Source organism: Rhinoraja longicauda, chromosome 9 (genome assembly GCF_053455715.1).
Source record: "Rhinoraja longicauda isolate Sanriku21f chromosome 9, sRhiLon1.1, whole genome shotgun sequence".
Classification (NCBI taxonomy): domain Eukaryota; kingdom Metazoa; phylum Chordata; class Chondrichthyes; order Rajiformes; family Arhynchobatidae; genus Rhinoraja; species Rhinoraja longicauda.
In genome coordinates, this window is record NC_135961.1 from 15060233 (window position 1) to 15087096 (window position 26864).

The 26864-nt window shown below is 44.8% G+C and overlaps 2 protein-coding genes and 1 long non-coding RNA gene across 5 annotated transcripts in view; 1 reads left to right on the forward strand and 2 right to left on the reverse strand.

Moving 5' to 3' along the window:
- Nucleotides 1–3607, reverse strand: part of asb3 (ankyrin repeat and SOCS box containing 3) — a 64019-nt gene extending 60412 nt beyond the window's left edge. The window contains exon 1 of one of the 3 annotated variants that reach the window (XM_078405785.1): nt 3572–3607. The gene's annotated coding sequence lies outside the window, so the exon portion shown is untranslated. Of the gene's footprint in view, nt 1–3190; nt 3320–3352; nt 3497–3571 lie in introns of those variants that run through there. The other 2 variants (XM_078405786.1, XM_078405787.1) reach the window with 2 other exon arrangements.
- Nucleotides 3608–3847: 240 nt separating this feature from the next.
- chac2 (ChaC, cation transport regulator homolog 2 (E. coli)) lies at nt 3848–18185 on the forward strand. The gene is made up of 3 exons (XM_078404821.1): nt 3848–4075; nt 12600–12635; nt 16372–18185. The coding sequence occupies exons 1-3, from the start codon at nt 3941–3943 to the stop codon at nt 16759–16761; spliced, it is 561 nt and encodes a 186-aa protein (XP_078260947.1). The 5' UTR covers nt 3848–3940; the 3' UTR covers nt 16762–18185.
- LOC144596486 (uncharacterized) lies at nt 11239–26849 on the reverse strand. The gene is made up of 3 exons (XR_013547618.1): nt 26280–26849; nt 20930–21256; nt 11239–12630 (listed from the first exon to the last, which is right to left on the reverse strand). It is a non-coding gene; the product is annotated as an uncharacterized LOC144596486 (long non-coding RNA).
- Nucleotides 26850–26864: the final 15 nt, after the last annotated feature.

Below are 26864 nucleotides of genomic sequence, written 5' to 3' on the forward strand. Positions count from 1 at the left end.
TAAGTGGTTAAGTGGATTTTTGTGAAAAGTGTGTGGGCCTTCTTTGAAAATGTACGGGAGATGCATATCTGGTTTATGGGTTGCATATCTGGGTTGGGAGCCCACTTTAAATGTAATAGCTGATGGACATAAACATCGCGAAATTCCCACGCTTACCTGACCATCAAACTGTCGCCTCCAATCTACCTGTCAAATGTCCTGACGGTAAATAAATTGGTTAAACACAAGCATTTTATGGTATTTTGAAATGACTTTACTTATTTTAATATAATGTGTTTCTAGATGCATCTAAGACAACCTAGCAAATCTGGGGACAGCAGGCGACAGCGCCCGCAATAAGCAACGATACCTGGCAACAAGCCAGCTGTCGCCGAGAAATTTCACTCCGGATGATTTCTCTGCAACGCGCTGAGATCCACTACGATTCTTGGAAGACTCCTCACGATCATGCCCGCGACACCTGGCGAACTGTCGGCGACAGCCTAGTCGCCGGCAGTCGCCTTAAAATCGCCTAAGTGGGACAGGCCCTTTAAGAGATTTAATTTGTGGGTCAGTGGTGGAGAGTTAGCAGCTTCAAATTCCTGGGCATTAACATCTGTCCTCTGCTGGCACAGAGATATAATCATGAAGAGGCACCTCTACTCCCTTAGATGTTTAAGCAGATTCAGCATGCACCGAATACCATAACAACATTTTACAGATGCACTGTAGAAACTATCCTGACCTTGTGGCATCGTGGCCATCCCAATACACAGTAATGCAAGAGGCTTCAGAGAATGGTGGACACAGCCCACTCCATTGCAGACACAGCCTTCCCCATCACTAAAATCATCTTTGGGAGTCACTACCTCACAAGGGCAGCATCCATCATCAAGGATCAACCACCATCCAGCCGACACCCGCTTTTCACTGCAAACATTTGGCAGTAGGTACAAAAATATGCTAGGTCTCTTGAGAGTGTTGTAGACCAGGCGGGTCTAGCACTGCTGGTACATAGTTCCTTGAAGGTAGTTTCACAGGTAGACAGGGTGGTCAAGTAGGCTTCTGGCACATTGGCCTTCATAAGTTCATAAGTTATAGGAGCAGAATTAGGCCATTCAGCACATCAAGTCTACTCCATCATTCAATCATGGCTGATCTATCTTCCCCTCTCAACCCTTCTCCCCATAACCCCTAACACCCATACTAAGCCTTTCACCGTATCTCGGTACACGTGACAATAAACTAAACAAGATTCTGTCAATCTCCACCTCACAAATATCCATTGACGGCCTCCACAGCTCATGGCAACGAATTCTATAGATTCACTACCCTCTACCCAAAGAAATTCATCCTCATCTTCTTTCTAAAGTTAAGTCCTTTTATTCTGAGACTATGGCAGGTGCTAGACTGTCTGACTAATAGAAACATCCTCTACACATCCACACTACCCAGGCCTTTCACTATTCGGTAAGTTTCAATGAGGTCCCCCTCATCCTTCTAAACTCCAGCGAGTACAGGCCCAGTGCCGTCTGTTAACTCAATCATCCCTGGGATAATTCTCGTAAACCTCCTCTGGACCCTCTCCAACACCAGCACATCCTTCCTCAGACATGGGGCCCAAAATTGCTCCCAATGCTCTAAATGCAGTCTAACCAGTGCCTTATAAAGCCTCAGCATTACATCTCTGTTTTTATATTCTACTCCTCTCGAAAGGAATGACAGAATTGCATTTGCCTTACTTACCACTGATTGACTTGCAAATTAACTTTTCGGGAATCCTACCGCCACACTCCCAAGTCCCTTTGCACCTCTGTCAATCAAAGTATTGAGTACAGAAATTGGAATGTTATGTTATAATTGTACAAGACATTGGTGAGGCCACATTTGGAGTAATATGTCCAGTTTTGGTCACCCTGCTATAGGATAGATGTTGTTAAACTGGAAGGAGTGCAAAGATTTACAAGGATGTTGTCAAAACGAGGGACTGGGCTATGGGGAGAGGTTGGGCAGGCTAGGACTTAATTCTAGCACAGAGGAGGGTGAGAGGTGATCTTATAGAGGTGAATACAATCATGAGGGGAATAGGTAGGGTCGATGCACAGAGTATTCTACCGACAATCAGGGAATCAAGATCTAGAGGACAGGTTTAAAGTAAGTGGTGAAAGATTTAATAAGAACGTGACGGGGCAACTTTTTCACACAGAGGGCAGAGGGTATATGGAACAAGCTAACAGAGAAGACATTTGGACAGCTACATGGATAGGAAAAGTTTAGAGGGATATGGGCCAATCCCAGGCAGGTGGGACTAGTGTAGATGGGGCATCTTGTAGACATACCCAAGTTGGACCAAAAGGACTTTTTCCATTCTGTACGACTCCACAACTCTGTCTGAAGTCCCACACCAGGCTCAGGAACAGCTACTTTCCTGCAACTATCAGGTTCCTGAATCAGCCTCCACAACCTTAATCCTCTCTCAGCAATATAACACTATGGACCACCTCTTGCAAAACCATAGGTGTGGTTCTATTGTTTTACAGTCTTTTTCCTTTTAATGTTGTGTATAATTTATGTCTGTGCCAATGGCACTGCTACCTGCAAGATTTTCATTGTACATGTTCCTCAACATACTTGTGCACTTCAACTTGACAGCATTTATTTTCTCTGAAAAATGGAGAAGGATTTGGAAACGCTGAATTTAAGAACACGGAAGATGGAGTCCGAGTTTTTAACAGCAGAATGAAAGCTGCTGAGGGGAGGAGGGATTCAATAACAGGCACCTCACCTCCTGCACAATAAACAGAAAGTGACAGGTTTCCTCCATACAACAAAACCCTCAGTCTGCCCAAGTCTACGCGATCTCCTGGTTGCTAAACACTTTAACTCCTCCACCCATTCCCACTCTGAGTTTTCAGTCCTGGGCCTCCTCCATTGTCAAAGTGAGGCCCAGAGCAAATTGGAGGAACAGCACCCCATATTTCACCTTTGCAGCTTACCACGGTACGATTATTGACTTCTCCAACTTCAAGTAACTCTTGTATTCCTTCTCTCCCCGTGCCTCCCCTATCCTAGTTCTCCGATTAGTTTCACTCTCCTCCTGATTAATTTTACTGATTGTATGCCTCCTTGTCATCTTCCCCACAGCTAACAATGAACTATTCTACATTTTCTTTAACAGCGTCTGCTTTGATCTGTTGTTTTCACGCCTTACCCCTCCATATCTCTGTTTCCCTCTCTTCTGACTCTCACTGAAGAAGTGTCTCGACCCGAAACGACATTCCTTCTCTCCAGAGAAGCTGCCTGTCCCGCTGAGTTACTCCAGCATTTTGTGTCTACCTTCGGTGCAAACCAGCATCTGCAGTTCCTTTCTTACGCTAACAAAACGCCAGAGGTTGACTCTTATCCAGGCAGGCGGGCAACTCCTTCCCTTTGGGCCGCCTGTCCGCTCCCCACCGGCGGCCCACTGCTCCCCACCGGCGGCCCGTTGCTCCCCACCGGCGGCCCGTTGCTCCCCACAGGCGGCCCGTTGCTCCCCACAGGCGGCCCACTGCTCCCCGCCAGGGGAGGCAGGCAACCCCTTCCCTTTGCTCACCAGCACCACTCGCCCTCAACCGCTGTGTTGAACCCCCGCCTGGACCTGCCCACATGGCTAACATCCCATTGGTCAACTGCCCGGCCCGTCGTCATGGGGTCGGATTGATCCCGACTGTCCAATGCGGAGAGAGATAGGACGGCGTGAGGTCTGCCGGGAGTTGTAGTCTTTGTGGGCTGCGGGGAACGTTGAGCGGACGGAGCGACCGCTAGAAACTACGTCTCCCATGCTGCCGCGTGCGCAGCCCGGTGCGCGCCTGCGCAGTTGCGGCGGGTGCCGAGGGTAATCGCGGGGCGCTCGGATTGTTCGTTGGTTTACAGTTAAAATCAAATTGTCCGCCGCGCCCCAACCGGCAGCGGCCGAGTCGCCATGTGGATATTCGGGTACGGCTCGCTGATCTGGAAAGTAGACTTCCCGTACCAGGAGAAGTTAGTGGGGTACATTCGGGGCTACAACCGCCGCTTCTGGCAGGGCAGCACCGACCATCGGGGCATGCCGGGCAAGGTGGGTGAGCGGCGCCGACAGACGGCGGCAGCGGCAGCGGCAGCGGCAACGGCAGGCACAGCCTGGCGCCGGGGGGGGGGAGAGGGCTGGACACGGTGCTTGCTGTGGAGAGAGGCGGGGAGGAGGGGGTGTGGAGAGGGAAGGGGGTCTGGGGGAGAGGGAAGGGGGTCTGGGGGAGGAGGGGGTGATATGGAGCGGAGGGGTTGGGAGTGTGGAAAGCGACGGGCCAGGTGGAGGGTGTGGGTGTTACGGGGGTGTCGGGCAGGCTCAGGGGGGGGGCAAGCAGAGGGGTGGAGGCATAGAATAGTTATGGTATAAAAGGGGCAGGTGCGGGCGGGCAGACAGGCAGGCGCCGGGAGGGGGTGGGGGGTTGTGAAGAGGAGGCGGGGGGTTGTGAAGAGGAGGCGGGGGGTTGTGAAGAGGAGGCGGGGGGTTGTGAAGAGGAGGCGGGTTGTGAAGAGGGGGCGGGTTGTGAAGAGGGCGCTCTGCTCTGGGGTGATGTGGAGAAGGGCGGGCGCCAGGAGGTGGTGGGTTGTGGGGAGCTGTTGTTGAGAAGGGTGGCTACCAAGGGGCAGCGTGGGGGTGTGGAGACGGTTAGATGCAGGAGGGAGTGTGTGTGGGGGAGGCAGATGTCGTGGGGTGCGAGAGGGGGCAGACGGCGGGGAAGGAGGGGGCAGGATTGCGGTGATGGGAGAGGTGCTGGGGGTGTGTTGCTGTGGGGGGAGGGGGAGGGGGTGTGTGAATGTGCTGAAGCATATAACTTTACATGGGAGCAGGATCGGAGTCCTGGTATCTAAACTTTAAAATCCGGTAAATAACATCGAGGTGTGGCATCAGAAGCTTAAGGGGGGGGGGGGGGGGGGAGTGACGTAGGTACAGTGATTGAGACGTGGCTTAAAAGGTATGACTGGACACTTGAACATTCATAGATACAAATGTTCTGGCAAAAGAGAAAAGGAAAGAACGGTTGGGATGTGTTTCCAGGGCTAATTGAAATGGCCATAGAGTCATGTAGCATGGAGCAGGACCTTCGGACCAACGTGCCCATGCCGACCAACAAGCCCATCCACACTAGTCCCACCTGCCCGCGCTTGGCCTTCTAAACCTATCCTATTCATGTACCCATCCAAATGTCTCTAAAGTGATATGATAGTACTTGTCTCAACTATCTCCTCCAGCAGCTTGTTCCTCATATCCACCACCCTTTGTGTAAAATAAAGTTACCCCTCTATTTCTTATTAAATTCTTTCCCCTCTCACCTTAAACCCACGTCCTCAGATTCTTGATTTCCCCTGCTCTGGGCAAACGACTATGGGCATTTAGCCGATCTAATCTTGTATGCCTCGATAAGATCACCCCTCATCCTCTTACACTCCAAGCCTGCTCAACTTCTCCATATAGCTCAGGCCCTGGAGTCCTGGCAAATCCTCATAAATCTTCTCTGCACCCTTTCCTTCTGGACAATATCTTTCCAATAATGGTGACCAAACCTGAACACAACACTTTAAATGTGGCCTCACCAATGTTTTGTACAACTGTAACATGACCTCCCAACTTCTATACACAATACTCTGAGTGATGAAAGTCAATGTGCTGATTGCCTTTTTGACCACCTTATTGACCAATGGTGACATTTTCAAGAAACTATGTACGTGCACACCTAGATCCCTCTGCTCTACAACAGTCCACAGAGCCCTACCATACGCTATGCAGGTCCGGGCCTTGTTGGACTTTCCAAAGTGCAACACCTCACATTTCTCTGTATTGAGTGATTGCACGACAGGCGAGGTCATGCCCCCTGACCTGTACTGTTGCCACGCAACGCCTACTTGGAGGGCATGCCGTGCACTGCAGTTCAATGTTGCGGCTGCACTTTGCTGCAGCTGGGCTTCACCCGGCTTCTCCCATCAGCGTGTCTCCGATTCCCTCCCGGCGCTCCAAGCGTCCCGACACCTCTCCCCATTCCTGCGCTCTTCCAGGCTCAGCGCCCCTGCTCCGCGCCTCGCTTCCTGCGGCTCTTCGGCACCTCCAGCCCTTCTCCCCGCTCGCCCTCTCCATCAGTCGGGGTCCGCTTCCACTTGGCCGGCGCTCAACACCTCGAGGCTGGGGCCGCCGAACAGAGCCGTGTCTGGTCCTCCGCCTATTGCCACGGTCCCAGCGCCCGGCCCAGCTCTCGCTGCTGCTTGGCCTCCGCCGCCGATCGGCCTCTCCCCGGCTCCTCTTTGGGCTCAACATTCCGCTCCTCATCTTCCACCTGCCTCCTCCTCCAAGGCCGTCAAGCACGGCTCCCTGGGCCCTTCGCCCTCGGGCCCCGGCGGGTAGCCAACCTCCTGCGCTCGCTGCTTCTGCCCCTGCAGATCTCCAGATCCCTCGGCTCGGGTTCTTCCCGCTGCTCCTCTCCCAGCTCGCTCAACCCCGTCCTTTCCTCCTTCTCCTCCTCCTCTTCTCTCCCGGCCGCGTTTTCCCCTTCTCCCGCCGGCTGGCCAGACGCCTTCCCAGCTGCTTCTTGCGTCCGCGGGCTTGGCAGCCCTTCTCCTGGTTCCTCGTCCTCTGCTGGATCCTCCAGCTTCATCCTCATTTTTTACAGCACAAAAATTGGCCTTTTGGTGGCTTTTTAAGGGTAAGAATGTACCTGTTGCATGTATTGGTAGTGTACGCCATAAGCTGCCATGTCCAGATTAATCCCTGGGATGGCGGGACTTGCATATGAGGAAAGACTGGATAGACTGGGCTTGTACTCGCTGGAATTTAGAAGACTGAGGGGGGATCTTATAGAAACATATAAAATTCTTAAGGGGTTGGAGAGGCTAGATGCGGGAAGATTGTTCCCGATGTTGGGGGAGTCCAGAACCAGGGGTCACAGCTTAAGGATAAGGGGGAAGTCTTTTAGGACCGAGATGAGAAAACATTTCTTCACACAGAGAGTGGTGAGTCTGTGGAATTCTCTACCACAGAAGGTAGTTGAGGCCAGTTCATTGGCTATATTTAAGAGGGAGTTAGATGTGGCCCTTTTTGCTAAAGGGATCAGGGGGTATGGAGAGAAGGCAGGTACAGGCTACTGAGCTGGATGATCAGCCATGATCATATTGAATGGCGGTGCAGGCTCGAAGGGCCGAATGGCCTACTCCTGCACCTATTTTCTATGTTTCTATGTCCTCCAGATGGCTTGAGCGACTCCATGCGCCACGCACTTTGACCTCACGACCTTGCGTGCAATCACCTAATTTAATTCCATCAACCATTCCTCAGCCCTCCTACCCAACCAATCAAGATCCTGTTGCAATTTTTGATAACCACCTTCACTCTCTATACAACCCACTTCAGTGTCATCTGTCAACTTGCTAATTATGCCTTGTATGTTCTCATCCAAATCATTGATATAGCTGACAAACAGCAATGTACACTAGTCACAGGCCTCCAGTCTGAGAAACAACCTCTCACCATCACCCATATCACAAAATGCTGGAGTAACTCAGCGAGTCAGGCAGCATCTCTGGAGAGAAGGAATGAGTGACGTTTCGGGTTCGAGACCCTTCTTCAGACTAATGTCAGGGGGGGGGGGGGGGGGGGCGGGACAAAGAAAGGATATAGGTGGAGACAGGAAGACAGTGGGAGAACTGGGAAGGGGGAGGGGAAGAGAGGGACAGAGGAACTATCTAAAGTTAGAGAAGTCAATGTTCATACCGCTGGGCTGTAAGCTGCCCATGTTGTTCCTCCAATTTGCGGTGGGCCTCACTATGACACTGGAGGAGGCCCATGACAGAAAGGTCAGACTGGGAGTGGGAGGAGGAGTTGAAGTGCTCAGCCACCAGGAGATCAAGTTGGTTAAGGCAGACTGAGCGAACGTGTTGAGTGAAACGATTGCCAAGCTCTACACATCTCACCATCACCCTCTACTTCCTTCCAGGAAGCCAATTTTCTATCCATTCAGCTATCTTTCCTTGGATCCCATGTGATCTAACCTTTCAGACCAGCCTACCATGCGGAATCTTGTCAAATACTATGCGTAAATCCATCTATGCAACATCTACAGCTCTGCTTTCATTTACCTTTTTAGTCTCGTCTTCAGAAATCTCAATCAGATTTGTCAGACATGACCTCCCACGTACAAAACCATGCTAACTGTCCCTAATGAGCCCTTGTCCGCCTAAAAGGCTGTATATCCTGTTCCTCAGAATACTCTTTAGTAACGTTTCAACTACAGATGTTAAATGCACTGGCCTATAGTTCTCAGCAATTTCCCTGCAGCCCTTCTTGAATAGAGACACAGCATTTGCCATGTTCCAGTCTTCTGGCACCTCACTTGTATTTAATGGCGACTCGTAAATCTCAGCCAGGGCACCTGCAGTTTTCCCTCTAGCTTCCCTAGTGTCCTCGGATATATCTGATCATGGTGCTGGAATGATCGAGATTAACAGAATCCATCAGATTAAGACTTGAAAAATAATAAGGCTACCATTAATCTATATTCTCTTGGCTGCTAAAAAAAAGTGTGAGAGTTGCTAAGTTGTAGACAGGTGCCAAAACTATAGCGTGGTGTCAGTGTGGAACTTCATCTGCCATTTGTGATTGGAATAATATTTGGGTAAAAGTCAAAGTGCATAACAAATTCAGGAAGTGTGCTCAAGAGATCATTCTTTGTCCATATATTCCTGCCTCAATGAGAAAAGGGGAATTGCTGGATTACTTTAGGGGAACAAGGAGGACCAGATTGACTTGTGCATCACCGGGGAACACTTTCCCAGCCGTGCTCATAGGATCATCAGTTTAGATTTGTGATGAAAAGTGTAAGGAGCAATCTGCAGTAGAATTTCAAAATCTGGCAAGATTATAATCAGTGGATTCAGAGACTATTTGACCCAGGTAAATTTAATTCAAAGAGTAGCAGGCAGCTATATTAAAATAATGGGCAGCATTTAAAAATACATAACTGGAAAAGGGCTACGGCAAGTAAAATGACCAACAATGCTATAGATACCTACTTCCATTCCTGCACTATGACTAAGAAATTCCTGTTTTGCTCTCACCCACTGCTTGAAGGTATTCACATTTGTAAGGAATTTGATCAAGTTGGGTCTATGTTGTTTGGAATTTAGAGAAATAAGTGATCTGATGGAAACATTTGGTAAAAGTTGAAAAGTTGTAGCGCATCTAGAACTAAGGGGCATAGGTTCAAAACACCTTTTAAGAATTTCTCTTGTCCAGAAGTTATGTCTCTGGAATTATTTAGCAAAAAACAAAGTGCAGGAACAACTCTGGGTCAGGCAGCATCTGTGGAGGCAAAGATATTAGATATTTGGGTCAAAATGTGGCATCAAGACTCCTGCAGTTTGCTTTTTGCTCCAGATTGCAGCATCTGCAGTCTCCTGTGGCTCCATATGGAAATCTCTATCCCGGATAGTTGTAGAGCCCAAGGCAATGAATATATGCAAAGTAGAAATTAACACACAATTGAATGACAAGGGGTAGTATAAGAAAATAACTGCAGATGCTGGTACAAATCGAAGGTATTTATTCACAAAATGCTGGAGTAACTCAGCAGGTCAATTTGACCTGCTGAGTTACTCCAGCATTTTGTGATTGAATGACAAGGGAATCAATGGGTATGGGGAAAGAACAGGAAAGCAGTCGGTATCAGATAACAATTTTCTTATTGAATAGCAGACTAGATTCAATTGGCCAGTTGGTCTGCTCCTGCTTATGTTCTTCAGAGATCATGCCCTCCTAAGCCAAAAGTAGTTTCTTTTTGTTGTAATAAAGAACTATATGCTGGTTTATATCAAAGACAGATATAAAGTGCTGGAGCAACAACTCAAGGGGTCAGGCAGCATCTCTGGAAAAAAACCATAGGTGATGTTTTGGATCAGATTTGTCTACCTTCATACATGTTAGGACCTTCAGCACCTCCTTGACCATAATACCAACTGCCCGCAAGGCACTTCCATTGACTGCGCTAGGTATCCCTGTCGTCATGTCTTTCTCCTTTAAAGCAGAGGACAAGCACTCATTCGAGAGCTTGCCCACTCCTGTGACTCCACACAGAGTTGACCACTTGGATTGCTGAGGGGACCTATTCTCTCTCTGGTTACCCTTTTTCCCTTAATGTACTTATAAAATCTCTTGGGATTATCCTTGATATTATCTTCCAGAGCCACCTCCTTTTTGCCCTCCTGATTTCCTTTTTTAGCATGCTCGTCAGTTCCTAAAACTCCTCCAAGAATACAATTGATCCGAGTAGACTATACCTGCCTTATTCCTCCTCATTCTTGATAAGAGCCTCAATTTCCCTTGTCAGCCAAGCTTCCTTACGCTTACATGTTCCTGTTAAGAGTGAGGGCAAGGCAGGTATGTACTGGACTCTTGTCAGCACTTTTAAAAACATCCCACTTTCCAGATGCTCCTTTTCCTTCAAACAACCTGCTCCAATCAACTCAATTGACCTTCACAGATCAATAGTCAATAGTCAATAGTCGTTTATTTGTTACATACACATAAATGTGTAGTAAAATGAAACATTACCCGCAGTTGAACAATAAGACCAATAAGATTAATCAATAAAAATGCAATAACACATACAATCACAACTAACACCAAACAAAAAGAAACATCCATCACAGTGAGTCTCCTCCAGTCCCTCCTCACTGTGATGGAAGGCCAGAATGTCTTTTTCTCTCCCCTGCCGTCTTGTCCCGCGGTCAGGCTGTTGGAGTTGCCACGTCGGGGCTCCCGATATTGAAGCCCCCGCTGGATGGTGAAAAATCCCGCGGTCTATTCCAGGCCGCGCCGGATGGTGAAAGGTCCGCGGGGGGGCCGACCCAAGCCCCGCAATTCGGGGCGGGCAAACACGTTGCCTCTGCCGCTGCCGGAGCTCCCGATGTCGGCCCCCACCCAGGGGCCTGTGGGCTTCCGACGTCCACGCGGCCCCCGCCGGAGCCTCCGGAGACGAGTCGCAGCCGCTCCCGTAGCATCCGCAGGCAGCCAGCGCCGCAGGTGGTGAGTCCGGGCCGTGGGCTCTGCGAACCAGAGCCCCAGGTGGTCCCAGGTGCATGGCCGGTGGTAGGCCGCAACGGGAACGGAGACACGACACAGAAGCAAAGGTCGCGTCTCCGTTCTGGAGAGAGAATTTTACAGTTCCCGTTCCCTCCCACCCCCCCCCCCCAAAACATAACATACAACACTACATCATATTAAACTACAATTCAGACAAAAACAACAAAAACCACAAAAGACAGACGGACTGCAGGCAAGCCGCAGCTGCGACGGCAGCGCTGGCTCCTCTGGCCTTGCCCTTCACTGTTAACAGGAACATGTATGTACTGGACTCTGGTCAGCACTTTTAAAAACATCCCACTTTCCAGATACTCCTTTTCCTTCAAACAACCTGCTCCAATCAACTCAATTGACAGGTGACCTTGCCCCAATTTAGCATCTTAACTTGTGGCCCATCCCGTCTTAATCCATAACTATCTTAAACCCAGTAAGACTTGTCCTGTCATGTTCGACTTGTTCCTCTGCCCAATGGTCCCTGGAGCACTACCATTCATTATGTATTACCGAGCCTTATTTGACCTACCAAAATGTATTGCCCCACATTTGTCAGGATTAAACTCCAACGACAAATATAATGTGCTCATCCGGTCAGGCAATATCTCTGGAGAAAATGAATCAGTGGCATTTCGGATCGGGACCCTTCTATTTGCCTATGCTCTGCCCATCTGTTAATGGATGTTACTTTTGACAAACCTTTTTTTTCTTAAAGATAGCCTGACTCCACCTTTCACTTTTTCTCCAGAGCCTATTTTTGCAATAAATTAAGATTCTGTATGTGAAAAATATTGACCACCAAGATTGATTTTGGTATAATAACTTTTATAATTGCTTGATTTATTTTAATGCCCATATTTATTTTCAGAATTAATATGGCATTTAACGTCCTCCACAAATAGTTCTTAAGGTGGCAATGAACTTCTGGAGTTCTGGTGTTGAATGTACTGGGGTCAAAAGTTCTAGGATTTTGACACTGATATTTGTGAAATGGCGATAACATATGCATTTATAGGCACAGGATGGTAATGTAGAGGGGACCTTGCCTCTGCTGCCCCTCTAAGTAATGAAAAAATTACACTTATCGGAGATACAGTTGAAGAAACCTTTGCATTTGCCACAATGCAAGATTGTACATAATGCACAATGGCAATGTTACAGTGTTAATGGTGATAATGAATGTTTAAGGTGATGACGGAATTGCTAATCAAGTAGAATAATGTTGAGCTTTTGTTGTAACTGCATTTGCTTGGGTAAGGTCTTGCATGTGTCTTGTAGATTGTGGAAAGGCTTTGGGATAGCAAGAGACAAATCGTTCAATTTTATTACCCATATCAGTCTCGTTAGAACAGTTTCATTGTAAAGCAAGAAATAAATCTTATTTGAGGTCTTTTAAATTGAGGCCACATTTGGTTTTCCCATTAAATTGCGCACAAACACGTGGTTTTATTCTTGTGTATTTCTCATTCCATCCCTGCAGCCTGGAAGAGTTGTCACACTTGTTGAAGATCCTGAGGTAAATGAACAATGCATAATTGTTAATCAGTCCTTTGAAATAAATGAATTTAAATTTATATGTAATAACAATAACAGGTCACTACGTTTATTAGCAGATGTGTTTTCCAAGTATATGATTTTCTTTGGTTAAAAGCAATAGAGTTTAAGATTTTTTGTATTTTAAGTATTCCTAGTTTTAAATACATCCAAAATGTGAATGATTACATGTTGAAAAAGCTGATCATGTTAGAGGTTACTGTTTGTTTAACATGCGCTGCCAGAACCTGTATTATTTAATGTTATAATTGTTTTAAATATAAAATTTAAATTTATACATTATACACATTAAACCTATAGCACACAAAAATAACATGCTATGTAGAAAACCACCACTGTAAAGTTGCTATTTCAAATCAAAGTGTCCTATTGATGATTATAACATCTCTTCTTGGTACAAATATTTTTCTTTGTGTGTTTGTATAGCCATTTCAGAATATTTCTAACTTTACAATATGTAGCCTATGTTTCAGAGGTTAGGTAGTGTTAATAAGCAAGTAAGAGATGGTGCTGACTGGTGCTGAACACTAACTATAGATGCAGTACACAGTAGTTTCAAATGGTGTGATTGTTCTTTTGTAGTAGAGTTGAAGCTCATTGCACATTTCCCTTTTAACTGCCTCCTTTTCAATAAAGGGATGATTGCCAGAATGCTGCACATGAGGACATTGTTCACAGTGTTTTGAGTAAAACGTAACATAAGTTACACTAGTGTTTCAACAACTTGCAGTTTTACATTGTCTTTAATTTAGTAAACTGTTCCCTGCTATTAGTAAAGATTTTTCATTTAACCACAAGGTGGTATTTATATTTGGTCTGCAAAAGCTAGATCAGGGAGTTGGGTTCAAAGGAGCATCTTAAGATGGTGAGAAATTTAATTTAATGAGTTTGGGTCAAACCATTCCTTGTTTTCATGTGGCTCACTGCCATGACAGGGTTTATTCAGGCCTTGAGAGAGAAAAACAATCTGTAAATGTACGCTTAATGTTTGATGGAACTTCAGTTTTTAGATATTTTCATCTTTAGTTGAGATATTCAACTGTATTTAATTGAGTATTTGTGCCATTATAACATCTATTTTAAGTTAAAAAATTTGTGAGAATGGTAGTCTCATTTCAGTTTCTTATTTCAACAAAGCTGTTAGAATTTCGTGTACAAGAGTTTCCCTGAAGAGAATACAAAACAAAGCCATAAATCGGGATCAGGTGTATTGGATAAGGATGATGGGGGCCAAGTTCAAAATATGGTGCAGATCCACCACCAATTTTCCAGCAACTGATGGTCCGGCACCTCCTTTAATTCGGACAAAATCACGAGAGCGCATTTGAAATCCCCCATGGAATGTGGCGCCTAGGCGGTCGACCTCTTCAGGAATTCAGTACCGATCGATGGGTCGAATTTGTCCCTTGCGGCTGGGGCTCTGGAACTCTGGCCGATCGGAGCAAGCAGATCCGTTCCCATAGCCGACTTCCGTGGCCAATCGGCGGGTCGAATCTGCCCCCTCCAGCCAGGGCTCTGGAACTCCGGCCCAACCAGAGCTGGTAGATTGGTTCCCAAAACTTCAACTTTGCGAGCTGGTATCTTGGCCCCCACCCCCTGGCGGCCTTGGCAGACCATTCTGATACCATTGGACTCCTCTCTGATTCCATCCCCTCTGTTGGTCTGACAAAACGGATAGTCCAGAAAGGCTCTGGAACCAAGGGTGCTGGAAAATCGGTGGTGGACCTGTATATGAGAATTTCAAGATTGCTTATTTTTGTAAAGGGAACAACTCTTTACATTATTACATGGGCTACTGGCATGTTCAGTTACAACATTATGCTTGAGTAACATGCTGCTGAGAGAATCTGTCTATATTTACAAAATTGTAGCATTAGGTTCTTAAGTGCTTTTAGTCTGGAACTCAATAATGTAAACGCACTAAATTCTAACACATGATTGATGTAAACATGTTTTAATTCAGTGTGAAGTTTATGAAATTGGTGACACATTTCTAAACTGATGTAAATGCAGAAACCTGCAACTTGCTGGCCACTTTCAGTTTTGCCAATTATGCCCTGACAATGGAAATCTCAAGGAATGCTAAGAAGCAAGAACCTAGTTCCCAGTACTTGGCTCGCTGAACCTGCTACTTTTTGCACAGGAACAGCAAATCTGTTCACCTGTACATTCACAGTACCAGTATCTATGAAGAGCAAGGTGACATGCCCCAACAACTACCAATCAGTGGCACTCTCGTCTGAGGAAGGGTTCTTGACCCAAAATGTCACCTATTTCTTTTCTCTAGAGATGCTGCCTGACCCACCAGCTTTCTGTGTCTATTATCCATTGTGATGAAGTGCTTTCAGAAGTTGATTATGATGGCCAGGTGGGCTGACGAATGATTGATGGAATTTAATATGGAGCAATGTGAAGTGTTGCATTTTGGAAAGTCTAACATGAACATGACCCACACAGTGAATGGTAGGGTTCAGGGGACTGTCGTAGAGCAGAGGGATCTGGGAGTACAGGTGCATGGTTCCTTGTAGGTAGCATCGTAGGTAGATAAGGTGGTCAAAAAGGCTTTTAGCACATTGGCCTGCATCAGTCAGAGTATTGAGTATAGAAGTTGGGAGGCCATGTTACAGTTATATAAGACATTGGTGAGGCCACATTTAGAGTATTATGTTCAGTCTGGGCACCATGTTGTAGGAAAGATGTTGTCAAGCTGGAGACTACCGAGAAAACTTACGAGGATGAACAGTCATAGAGTCTTACAGTGTGGAAATGGGATTTATAACTCGTCAGGACCTACAGAGTGAATGGTAGGGCTCTGGGGAGTGTCATAGAGCAGAGGGATCTAGGAGTGCAGGTGCATGGTTCCTTGAAGGTCGAGTCGTAGGTAGATGGAGAGATCAGTATCTGTGATGGACTGTCATTTTTCATTCTTTCTGCAGATGGCAATTAAACACTCTTGACAACGCTTGAGGAACAGGTTCAAGGGCAGAGATAAATACATTTGTAAATGATCACTTTCCACATTAATCAAACTTTGTAAATGATTTTGAGTACGTTAACTAAGATCAATGAAACAAGATTGCAAAACCCTTTGAACATCAGTGGCATTCAGAAACATTCACTATTATTAAACGTCATGTAAATGTGGGAGGCAATGGTGGAGCTACCGTTGTGCTATTCAGAATTCAGTGGCATTGGTTCTGCTCCACCTGCATTGTTGTGCATGAAGCCATCAGAGGATGACTTCTGACTGAGTTGTCATTGGGTTCATTTCATATCTATATCAGTGTGACTGCAAGCAGCTGCCTACCTGGGTAGCAGGTTCTGATCCTGTGGATAATTTCAACATGGATGGCTGTACCATTCATTAAAACCAGAAAATACTGGATATACTCGGGAAGTATAGAAAGAAACATAATTGACATTTCAGGTTGAAGATTTTTAATCCGATTAACTCACTAGCCTTCAACATTAGTTCTTTTTCAGATTACCATTTTTTCAGCATTTTCTGTTTTATTACTTATTTATAGCATTGCTTTTCTATATTATAATGCCAGGGTAATCCATTACCTGTTTATAAATGTTAATGTGTCCTTTAACGATAAACCATTGCAAAAAACGATAAACCATTGCAAATTGTTTATGAATAAATATATTAATATTTTACACAAATAATTATTACCATATTTGTTTATGTTCAGGGTCTTGTTTGGGGTGTGGTGTATAAACTACCAGATGGAAAGGAGGAAGAAGTAAAGAAATATCTTGACTTGCGAGAAAAAAATGGTTATAGGACTACTACTGTCACATTTTATCCTAAGGATACTTCAATTGGTCCTTTTCCTGTGATGCAATATATAGGAACATGCGATAATCCCAATTACCTGGGCCCAGCACCCTTAGAAGACATGGCTCTGCAAATTTTGAATGCCGTTGGACAAAGTGGAAGGAACACAGAATATCTATTTAAACTTGCTGACTCCTTACGAAATCTTGTTCCTGAAGATACTGATGAACACCTTTTTTCATTGGAGAAGATGGTCAAGGAGCTTATAGGAAGAAATGAGAAGTGTAACTGTGTAAACGATTGATAGAACATAGATCGGGAAAAAAACATGTTTTTTCACTTTAGCTTCTTCTTACTCAGTTTTTATTTCTGCTATATTTTATTCCTGGTGATCAGCCACATAAACACAGATGGTATTTAATGCAGTGATATCTAAAAAATGAACTCCAAATTGTCTCCCTATCAAATGTGGGTGCTCTCATTGTTCAACTATGGTCCTTGGCTTGGCAAAACAAAAGTCCTGCTTACTCTGGAGACAATCTATACCAGATTTATTGTATAATTAAATACAAGAACATTTGCACTGGATACCTTGTGTATTTTGGTACATATTTGTCAACATTTGCTATAAAACTGCTGTATCGATATAGAGATGCTGTAAGTTACATTTCAACTTGAAGTGGTTATATCCAGTAAAATTACATTTATATGGATACTGTCATCCATTATTGTTGCTGTAAACAGCAGACATTCAGGGATTGTAAGTGTATATTGGGATGCAAAATGCATCCCAAATGTTGATCTGTTTATGTACAATATTTGATCATGAGTTTTCCTATTGTATATCAAATTTGTTGTTAACAGAATCTAGACCATGCTTAAAAAAACCAGTTTCTGTGAGATGATAGAGTTAATACCTCCGATTCAGTAATCTTCCATCTGAACCAGGAAATGCCAAAGATATCTTTAAGTGAGTGCAAGAGCAGGAAAGTTGTGGAAGGCAGGAAATAACAAAAGGTAAGGTCGAATATAGGGTGGAGACTGGGAGTGAACAAATGACAAAGGAATGATGATACAACGCAGGGGAGCCAATAAATAGTTGATGCGACTAGCGGAGTTCTAAGTGAGAAATATCTTAACCAATATCATCGCCCTATAGTCTGAAAAGATAGAGAGGTAGTTATGACCCAAAATTGCTGAACAGTATGTTGAGTAAGTTACCTTCATAATCACTGCTGCCATTTTTTTGGAGTATATATGCTATTAATGGTTGCACTGTTGCACACACACTGTACATATATAGTTTGTGAACAAATTCTCCCCCTCCATTTGAGGGCATTAAAATCCAACTAATTTATTGATTACTGCCAAATAAATATACATACTTGGGAAAGGTGACGTTGCAAACTTAGTTAAATACAGAATGTAAACCTCTAGGTATACATTATTTTTAGGTATTTCAAAGCTAAAAGGTGGTTAGTCAGAAATATTGCTTGTTGACTTGCATTGAATATTTTAAATCGGGCTTTGCTCTAAGGTACTATGGCAATTCAAATTTGTCAAGCTGCTATCTTTTAGCATATGTGATCCTGTGCTTCATGAATGTGTTGTACAGTGATATCACTGATCAAACTTTATAATTTTGAATGAACTTCAAAACCTAAGGCACTTTCAATAAAATCAACAATAAATGGGAATGTTGGTTTGAAATGTATCCTATATCCAGTGTTTACATGCATATATTGTCAGATTTAAAAATCTGCACTATTTTAAGTTTGTGTGAATGTTTTTTGGTCTGTAATACTGACATCAATTCTTTAGGGGTCGAACTAACAATCCAAGGTATCACAAAATGCTGGAGTAACTCAGCGGGTCAGGCAGCATCTCAGGAGAGAAGGAATGGGTGACGTTTCTGGTCAAGACCCTTCTTCAGACTGATGTCAGGGGAGGGGACGGGACAAAGATAGGATGTAGTTGGAGACAGGAAGACAGTGGGAGAACTGGGATGGGGGAGGGGAAAGAGAGGGACAGAGGAACTATCTGAAGTTGGAGAAATCAATGTTCATACTGCTGGGGATGTAAGCTGCCCAAGAGAAATATGAGATGCTGTTCCTCCAATTTGCGCTGGGCCTCACTGACAATGGAGGAGTCCCATGACAGAAAGGTCAGACTGGGAGTGAGAGGGGGAGTTGATGTGCTGAGCCACCAGGAGATAAGGTTGGTTAAGGCGGACCGAGCAAAGGTGTTGAGCGAAACGATCGCCGAGCCTGCATTTGGTCTCGCCAATGTAGAGAAGTTGACATCTGGAACAGCGGATCCAATAGATGAGGTTGGAGGAGGTGCAGGTGAACCTCTGCCTCACTTGGAAAGACTGTTTGGGTCCTTGGATGGAGTCGAGGGGGGAGGTAAAGGGACAGGTGTTGCATCTCCTGCGGTTGCAGGGGAAAGTACCTGGGGAGGTGTTGGTTTGGGTGGGAAGGGACAAGTCGACCAGGGAGTTATGGAGGGAACGGTCTCTGCAGAAAAGCAGAAAGGGGAGATGGGAAGATGTTGCCAGTAGTGGGATCCCGTTGGAGATGACAGAAATGTTGGAGGATAATTTGTTGTTTACGTTGGCTGATGGGGTGGAAGTTGAGGACAAGGGGGACTGTATCCTTCTTAGGATTGGGGAGAGGGGGAGCAAGAGCGGAGCTGCGGGATATAGAGGAGGCCCTAGTGAGAGCCTAGTCTATAATGGAAGAGGGGAAGCCCCGTTTCCTAAAGGATGAGGACATCTCTGATGCCCTAGTATGAAACACCTCATTCTGGGTGCGGATGCGGCATAGACGGAGGAATTAGGAGTAGGGGATAGACTTTTTACAGGAGACAGGGTGGGAAGAAGCGTAGTCAAGATAGCTGTTGCAGTCAGTAGGTTTGTAGTAGATGTCGGTCACTAGTCTTTCTCCGTATTGGTCTCCTAATCTGAGGAAAGACATTCTAGCCTTAGAGGGAGTACAGAGAAGGTTCACCAGATTGATCCCTGGGATGGCAGGACTTTCATATGAAGAAAGGCTGGATAGACTAGGCTTATACTCGCTGGAATTTAGAAGACTGAAACATATAAAATTCTTAAGGGTCTTGAGGCTAGATGTGGGAAGATTGTTCCCGATGTTGGGGGAGTCCAGAACCAGGGGTCACAGCTTAAGGATAAGGGGGAAGTCTTTTAGGACCGAGATGAGAAAACATTTCTTCACACAGAGTGGTGAGTCTGTGGAATTCTCTGCCACAGAAGGTAGTTGAGGCCAGTTCATTGGCTATATTTAAGAGGGAGTTAGATGTGGCCCTTGTGGCTAAATGGATCAGGGGGTATGGAGAGAAGGCAGGTACAGGTTACTGAGCTGGAAGATCAGCCATGATCATATTGAATGGCGGTGCAGGCTCGAAGGGCCGAATGGCCTACTCCTGCACCTATTTTCTATGTAACAATCCAAGTTTGCTTCTTGTGACCTGTGCAAAAAACTTATTTTCACGGTTAATTTCAAATTCCTTCTAATTGGAATAAAAACAGATTCATGGATTTGTATAAGATAGAGGGAGAACATTTGGTCTACCATGGCATGGCACTGAAAGCTGTTACGGTGTAGATATATAATCCCAGGACTTTCTCCATCATGAAAATTAGCTTACTACAAGTCAAATTCAGTTTAGTTTATTGCAATATACTGACATACATATATTGTACTGAAATTCCTTGTTAGCATGAAGCTCAAAAAGGTATACATAATAATGATTGACACAAGTCCATCTCAAATCTCTTTTTCTTAAATGAAAAGGAATTGCATGCATTCAGGTAACATATTCCAGATCATGGTATTTTGTCACCTGTGTTAACTTCCCTTTGTTTACCAAGATTTCCATATGAATGCTACTATTCTATTCTTAATTTGCTGCCTTGAGGTTTTTTTTAACTGGATTTGAATTTTAATTTGTGTAACTGCTGTCTTTCTTTTAACCTGTGAAACAATTTGCCATTATGCCACCTGCTGCCACTTTTGGAATGTTTCTTCTGTTAATCTAATGAAAACCTATTTAGGCAAAATATATTTCATTACTTTAACCTTTACTCTTGTACGAAGATACAGATTTGATATGAGTAGCGTTCAGTAAATCCATGTTAACTGTGTCTTATTCATCAGTTTCCCAAACAAGTATTAATTTTGTTTCTTGCAGCAGTCTCTCTGACTCTTTTAAATTGATGTCCTATGGTTACGAGGTTCATCCCATTAAGCTTTGCACTAACATGCTGTTACTTTTGCTATCTTGTACTATTCATATGTATGGGGAGGACTGAATCATATGTATGGTGGTCAGAATCTCTGCTACCTTCACTCTAGCATCTACCACAGCTGAAGTTACATCCTCTCTAGAGGTGATGCATGAAATACTCTGGAAGTTATAATTCTGAAATATAAACAAATGCTGAAAATACTCACCAGGTCAAGCATATCCATGGCAAGAGCATGGTGGCGCAGCGGTAGAGTTGCTGCCTTGCAGCGAATGCAGCTCCGGAGACTCAGGTTTGATCCTGACTACGGGCGCTGTCTGTACGGAGTTTGTACGTTCTCCCCGTGACCTGCGTGGGTTTTCTCCGAGATCTTCGGTTTCCTCCCACACTCCAAAGACGTACAGGTATGTAGGTTAATTGACTGGGTAAATGTAAAAATTGTCCCTAGTGTGTGTAGGGTAGTGTTAATGTGCGGGGATCGCTGGGCGGCGCGGACTCGGGCCGAAGGGCCTGTTTCCGCGCTGTATCTCTAAATCTAAAAAGAGAAAGAATTAACATGTCATATTGATGACCTTTCAATAGTGCAGAAACATTAACTCTCTGCTTTTATCTGCACCGATGCCTTCTCAACTTTTGGATGTGTGACTTTTTTTCGTTTTGAAATGTGCCAACATTTTTTTGTGTGACATTGTTCACTTTTTCTGCTTTAACTCTATCCCCTTTATTAGAAAATGTAAAATTGCCAAAATGCCAGCACTATCCTCAAAATATTTTTTAAAGACTTGGATTTGGTTTTATATTAGCCACTAATCTGCCTCTCTTTTCCACTAATCATCCTCTCTTTGAGTTTATATATGTCATCAATTTTATTCACACACCTCCACCCCAATTGTGCAGATTTTGGAAGCTGTTTATTTTCCAGCTGCCGTCTGTTCTATCTGACATTTGAGTTACATGAGATAGAATATAGAAACATAGAAATATAGAAACATAGAAAATAGGTGCAGGAGTAGGCCATTCGGCCCTTCCAGCCTGCACCGCCATTCAATATGATCATGGCTGATCATCCATCTCAGTAACCTGTACCTGCCTTCTCTCCATACCCCCTGATCCCTTTAGCAAAAAATATACAGCACCATAAGGGGCCTCTCAGCCAACTCGCTGTTGCAGGTGTCTGTACTTATTCCATCTGCCTCAGGGCCGTCTTTCAGGAAATGAGAATGTATTTTTATCTACTCTTTTCATTCTTTATATGAAAGTCATTATTTTGAAAGCCACATTCATATTTTCTCTCTTGAAATGCTGCAATTGTGGAATCTGAAAAAAGCATAAAGTCAATTCAACTCATCAAGGATGAGTGGCAAGATGGCAAAGGATCACCAAAACAATTGTGACAAGAGAGCGCAGGAAGAGCAACCACCAGCCAGCCTAACTGCTCCCCCTTCTGCCTGGCCTGACCCAGACCCCAATTACTGCAACTCAAGGAGAGTGAGGAGAGACAAATGTGAATTGCAGATGTCTGCCATCCCGAAGTAGTGGAAAATTCATCCCACCGGTTTCCCAAATACTCGGACGTATATGGTATTTATACAGTGCCCTCACTAGTGTATTTATTTATTTATTTATTGCCTCCATACTCCACAATTTGAGATTGTAATAGAAAAAAAATCACATGTGGTTAAAGTGCACATTGTCAGATTTTATTAAAGGGTATTTTTATACATTTTGGTTTCACCATGTAGAAATTTACAGCTGTGTTTATACATAGTCCACCCCATTTCAGGGCACCATAATGTTTGGGATGCATGGCTTCACAGGCGTTTGTAATTGCTCAGGTGTGTTTAATTGCCTCCTTAATGCAGGTATAAGAGAGCTCTCAGCACCTGATCTTTCCTCCAGTCTTTCCATCATCTTTGGAAACTTTTATTACTGTTTATTAACATGAGGACCAAAGTTGTGCCAATGAAAGTCAAAGAAGCCATTATGAGACTGAGAAACAAGAATAAAAGTCTTAGAGACATCAGCCAAACCTTAGGCTTACCAAAATCAATTGCTTGGATCATTAAGAAGAAAAAGAGCACTGGTGAGCTTACTAATTGCAAAGGGACTGGCAGGCCAAGGAAAACCTCCACAGCTGATGACAGAATAATTCTCGCTGTAATAAAAAAACATCTGTCCGACAGATCAGAAACATTCTTCAGGTGTGGCTTTGTCAATGACCACTGTCTGCAGAAGACTTCATGAACAGAAATAGAGGCTATAGTGCAAGATGCAAACCACTAGTTAGCCACAAAAATAGGATAGCTGGGTTACAGTTTACCAAGAAGTACTTAAAAGAGCAACCACAGTTCTGGAAAAAGGTCTTGTGGACAGATGAGATGAAGATTAATGTATATCAGAGTGATGGCAAGAGCAAAGTATGGAGGAGAGAAGGAACTGCCCAAGATCCAAAGCATACCACCTCATCTATGAAACACGGCGGTGGGGGTGTTATAGAGAGCATCCTGTCCGGCAACATTACAGTCTGGTTTGGGAACAGCTCTGCCCAGGACAAGATGGCCCTGCAGAGAGTAGTGCGTTCGGCAGAACGCACCATGGGAACTACACTCGCCCCCCTGCAGGACCTATACATCAGGATGTGCAGATCCAGAGCAAGTAAGATTATGAGGAACCCCTGCCACCCCAGTAACGGACTGTTCCAGATGCTACGGTCAGGCAAATGCCTCCGCTGTCACGCTGTGAAAACGGAGAGGATGAGACGGAGTTTCTTCCCACAGGCCATCAGGACTGTCAACTTTTATAACTCCAGAGACTAAATTTTGTCTACACTATAGTAACTTTATTAATATGCTGTAACTGTAATTCTTTTTTGTGCACAATCCGCAGGCATTGCCACTTTCATTTCACTGCACATCGTGTATGTGTATGTGACAAATAAACTTGACTTGACTTGATGTATGGCTGCTGAAGGTACTGGTTCAATTAGCTTCATTGCTGAAAGTAGTAACATAATGAATTCTGAAGTGTATAGATACACCCTGTTCAAACAAATCAAGTTCAAACAAATGCCTCAAAACTCATTGGCCAGCGGTTCATTATACAGCAAGACAATGATCCCAAACATACTGCTAAAGCAATAGAGTTTTTCAAAGCTAAAAAATGGTCATTACTTGAGTGGCCAAGTCAATCACCCGATCTGAACCCAAATAAGTCAAGTCAATTTTATTTGTATAGCACATTTAAAAACAACCCACGTTGACCAAAGTGCTGTACATCAGTTCAGGTACTAAGAAACGAACATACAATGGCACACAAACATAACAGCACATACATAAACAGTTCACAGCGCCCCCTCAGAGGGCCTCAAACCCTAGGGAGTAGAAATAGGTTTTGAGCCTGGACTTAAAGGAGTCGATGGAGGGGGCAGTTCTGATGGGGAGAGGGATGCTGTTCCAGTCTCGGAGCTGCAACCGCAAAAGCGCGGTCATCCCTGAGCTTAAGCCTAGACCGCGGGATAGTGAGTAGCCCCAAATTGGCCGACCTGAGGGACCTGGAGATAGAGTGGTGGGTGAGAAGATTTTTTTATATGGGGGGGGGGGGGGAAGCCCATTTAGGGCTTTGTATGTGAATAGGAGGAGTTTGAAGTTGATTCAGTACCATACTGGGAGCCAGCAGAGAGGCGCCAGAATCGGGGAGATTTGCTCTGATTTAGTTGAAGGAAGCTCTGTGCCATCCAACATTTTATGTCCTCAAGGCAGCGCACGAGGCTGATTAAATTTGACCGGTTGTTGGGTTTCAGGGGGAGATAAAGCTGTGTGTCATCCACATAGCAGTGGAAATAAGCATACCTTTTATATGCATATAAGCATACCTTTTATATGCTGAAGAGAAAACTGAAGGGGACTAGGCCCCAAAACAAGCATAAGCTAAAGATGGCTGCAATACAGGCCTGGCAGAACATCACCAGAGAAGACACCCAGCAACTGGCGATGTCCATGAATAGCAGACTTCAAGCAGTCATTGCATGCAAAGGATATGCAACAAAATACTAAACGTGACTACTTTCATGTACATGACATTGCTGTGTCCCAAACATTATGGTGCCCTGAAATGGGGGGATTATGTAGAAACACTACTGTAATTTCTCCATGGTGAAACCAAAATGTATAAAAATGGCCTTTATTAAAATCTGACAATAGATACGCTATTATGGAAATAATGTGGTTCAGCCAGATTTGATGATATTATGCAAATGTAGGGAATTATCCCTTATGTCCAGGCTGATTGTAAAGCAAAAATACAGTGCTGGAAGCACTCAATTGGTGCAGAACATGCAAGAGAAGCTTTGTTAACGCTTCCAAGAAATGACTAATTTCCTAATTACACAATGTGCTGAGCATTTTCAGAGCTTTTTGTCCCCATTTTGCCCTCCATTGTTACTGGGCTTTTGTTACACAAGGAAGATTAGTTCTTTGCAAGTATCTCAATGAGCTGGCACAACATAAATGTAGATTCTTGTTGTTCCTCCCAGCACTGCTTTCAGTGCAGAAATAGAGACACGATACTGCAGGAGCAAATTAAAGTGCCAGAGGAACTCGTCGGGTCAGACAGCATCTGTGGAGGAAATGGTCAGACGAATATTCAGGTTGGGACAGATTCTTCAGAATGAAGTGTTAACCTGTCTCGCTGAGTTATTCCAGCAACTGTATGAAGGGTCGTGGCCTGAAACGGTGCTTATCTATGTTCTCTTGAGATGCTGGCTGACCCACTGAGCTACTCCAGCATTTGTGTCTCTTTTATTGTAAACCAACATATGCAACTCTCCTTATACCTCCTCCCTCACATCCAGCCAGGGACCCCCGCAGTCTTTGCAGGAGGTTCACTTGCACCTCCTCTCACCTCATCTACTACATTTGTTGTCCCAATGTGGCAAGACCAGAGTAGGCTCAATTACTTTTTAACCAAACACTTGTTCTTGTTCCGCCAAGGAATGCTGGATCTCCCAGTTGCTCCCCTTCCCATACTAACCTTTCTGTCCTGGGACTCTTCCATTGCCAGAGTGAGGTGAGGTTCAAACTGGAAGAACAGCACCTCATATTCCACTTGGGTAGTATATCACCCAACAGTATGAACACTGAAATCTCAAACCCAAAATCAACAAACTGCATCACCAGTTCTCTTCCCCTCCCATCCCCTTCCCCCAGCCCAAATGTGCCACTTGGATGCGTACCCATTTCTCCCATACCCCTCCTCCTTCATTCCCCCCTCATTTCCCTGCAAACCTCACCTATATCCTCTGGCTTCACAATTCATGCATCTTCTATCATTATCCTACACTTGTTTCTATTTTTTATTTCAAGCCTTTGCCTACTCATCTTCGAATCGACCCACCCCCGGCCAACTATCCACCTAGCACTTGCGGGCTTTGTTGTGCCTCCACCTCCCCCCTGCTACAATCAGTTTAAAGAAGGGTCCTGACCTGAAAGGTCACCTATCCATGTTGACCAACTGAGCTACTCCAGCATTTTGTGTGGGTTTTTCTCTGCAATCCAACCTGCCTCCAGAGACTGTGTAGTTTCTCTACAGTCCCTCCTGTCTCCAGCACTGTGCCATTTCTCTACAGTCCCACCTGTTTCCAGCAGTTTTGACTAGTTTCCCTGCAGCCCCTCGTGTCTCCAGCAGCTTCAACTAGTTTCTCTGCAGGAGATTTAGGTAGTTTATCTGCAGCAGATTTAGGTCGTTTATCTGCAGCAGCAGCTTTGACTAGTTTCTCTGCAGCAGCTTTCGGTAGTTTCTCTGCAGCAGCAGCTTTAGGTAGTTTCTCTGCAGCAGCCCTTTGATTAGTTTATCTGCAGCAGCAGCTTTAGGTAGTTTCTCTCCAGCAGCTTTAGGTAGTTTCTTTGCAGCAGCTTTGACTAGTTTCTCTGCAGCAGCAGCAGCTTTAGGTAGTTTCTCTGCTGCAGCAGCAGCAGTTTTGACTAGTTTCTCTGCAGCACAGCTTTGACTATTTTCGCAGCAGCAACTTTAGGTAGTTTCTCTGCTGCAGCAGCAGCAGCTTTGACTAGCTTCTCTGCTGCAGCAGCAGCAGCTTTGACTAGCTTCTCTGCTGCAGCAGCAGCAGCTTTGACTAGCTTCTCTGCTGC

Bases quoted from the DNA above. Each gene is read 5' to 3' on its own strand.
- chac2 (XM_078404821.1), top strand. From the start codon at position 3,941: ATGTGGATATTCGGGTACGGCTCGCTGATCTGGAAAGTAGACTTCCCG. The intron at 4,076-12,599 runs GTGGGTGAGCGG...CCATCCCTGCAG, and splicing joins ATCGGGGCATGCCGGGCAAG to CCTGGAAGAGTTGTCACACT. The intron at 12,636-16,371 runs GTAAATGAACAA...GTTTATGTTCAG, and splicing joins CACTTGTTGAAGATCCTGAG to GGTCTTGTTTGGGGTGTGGT.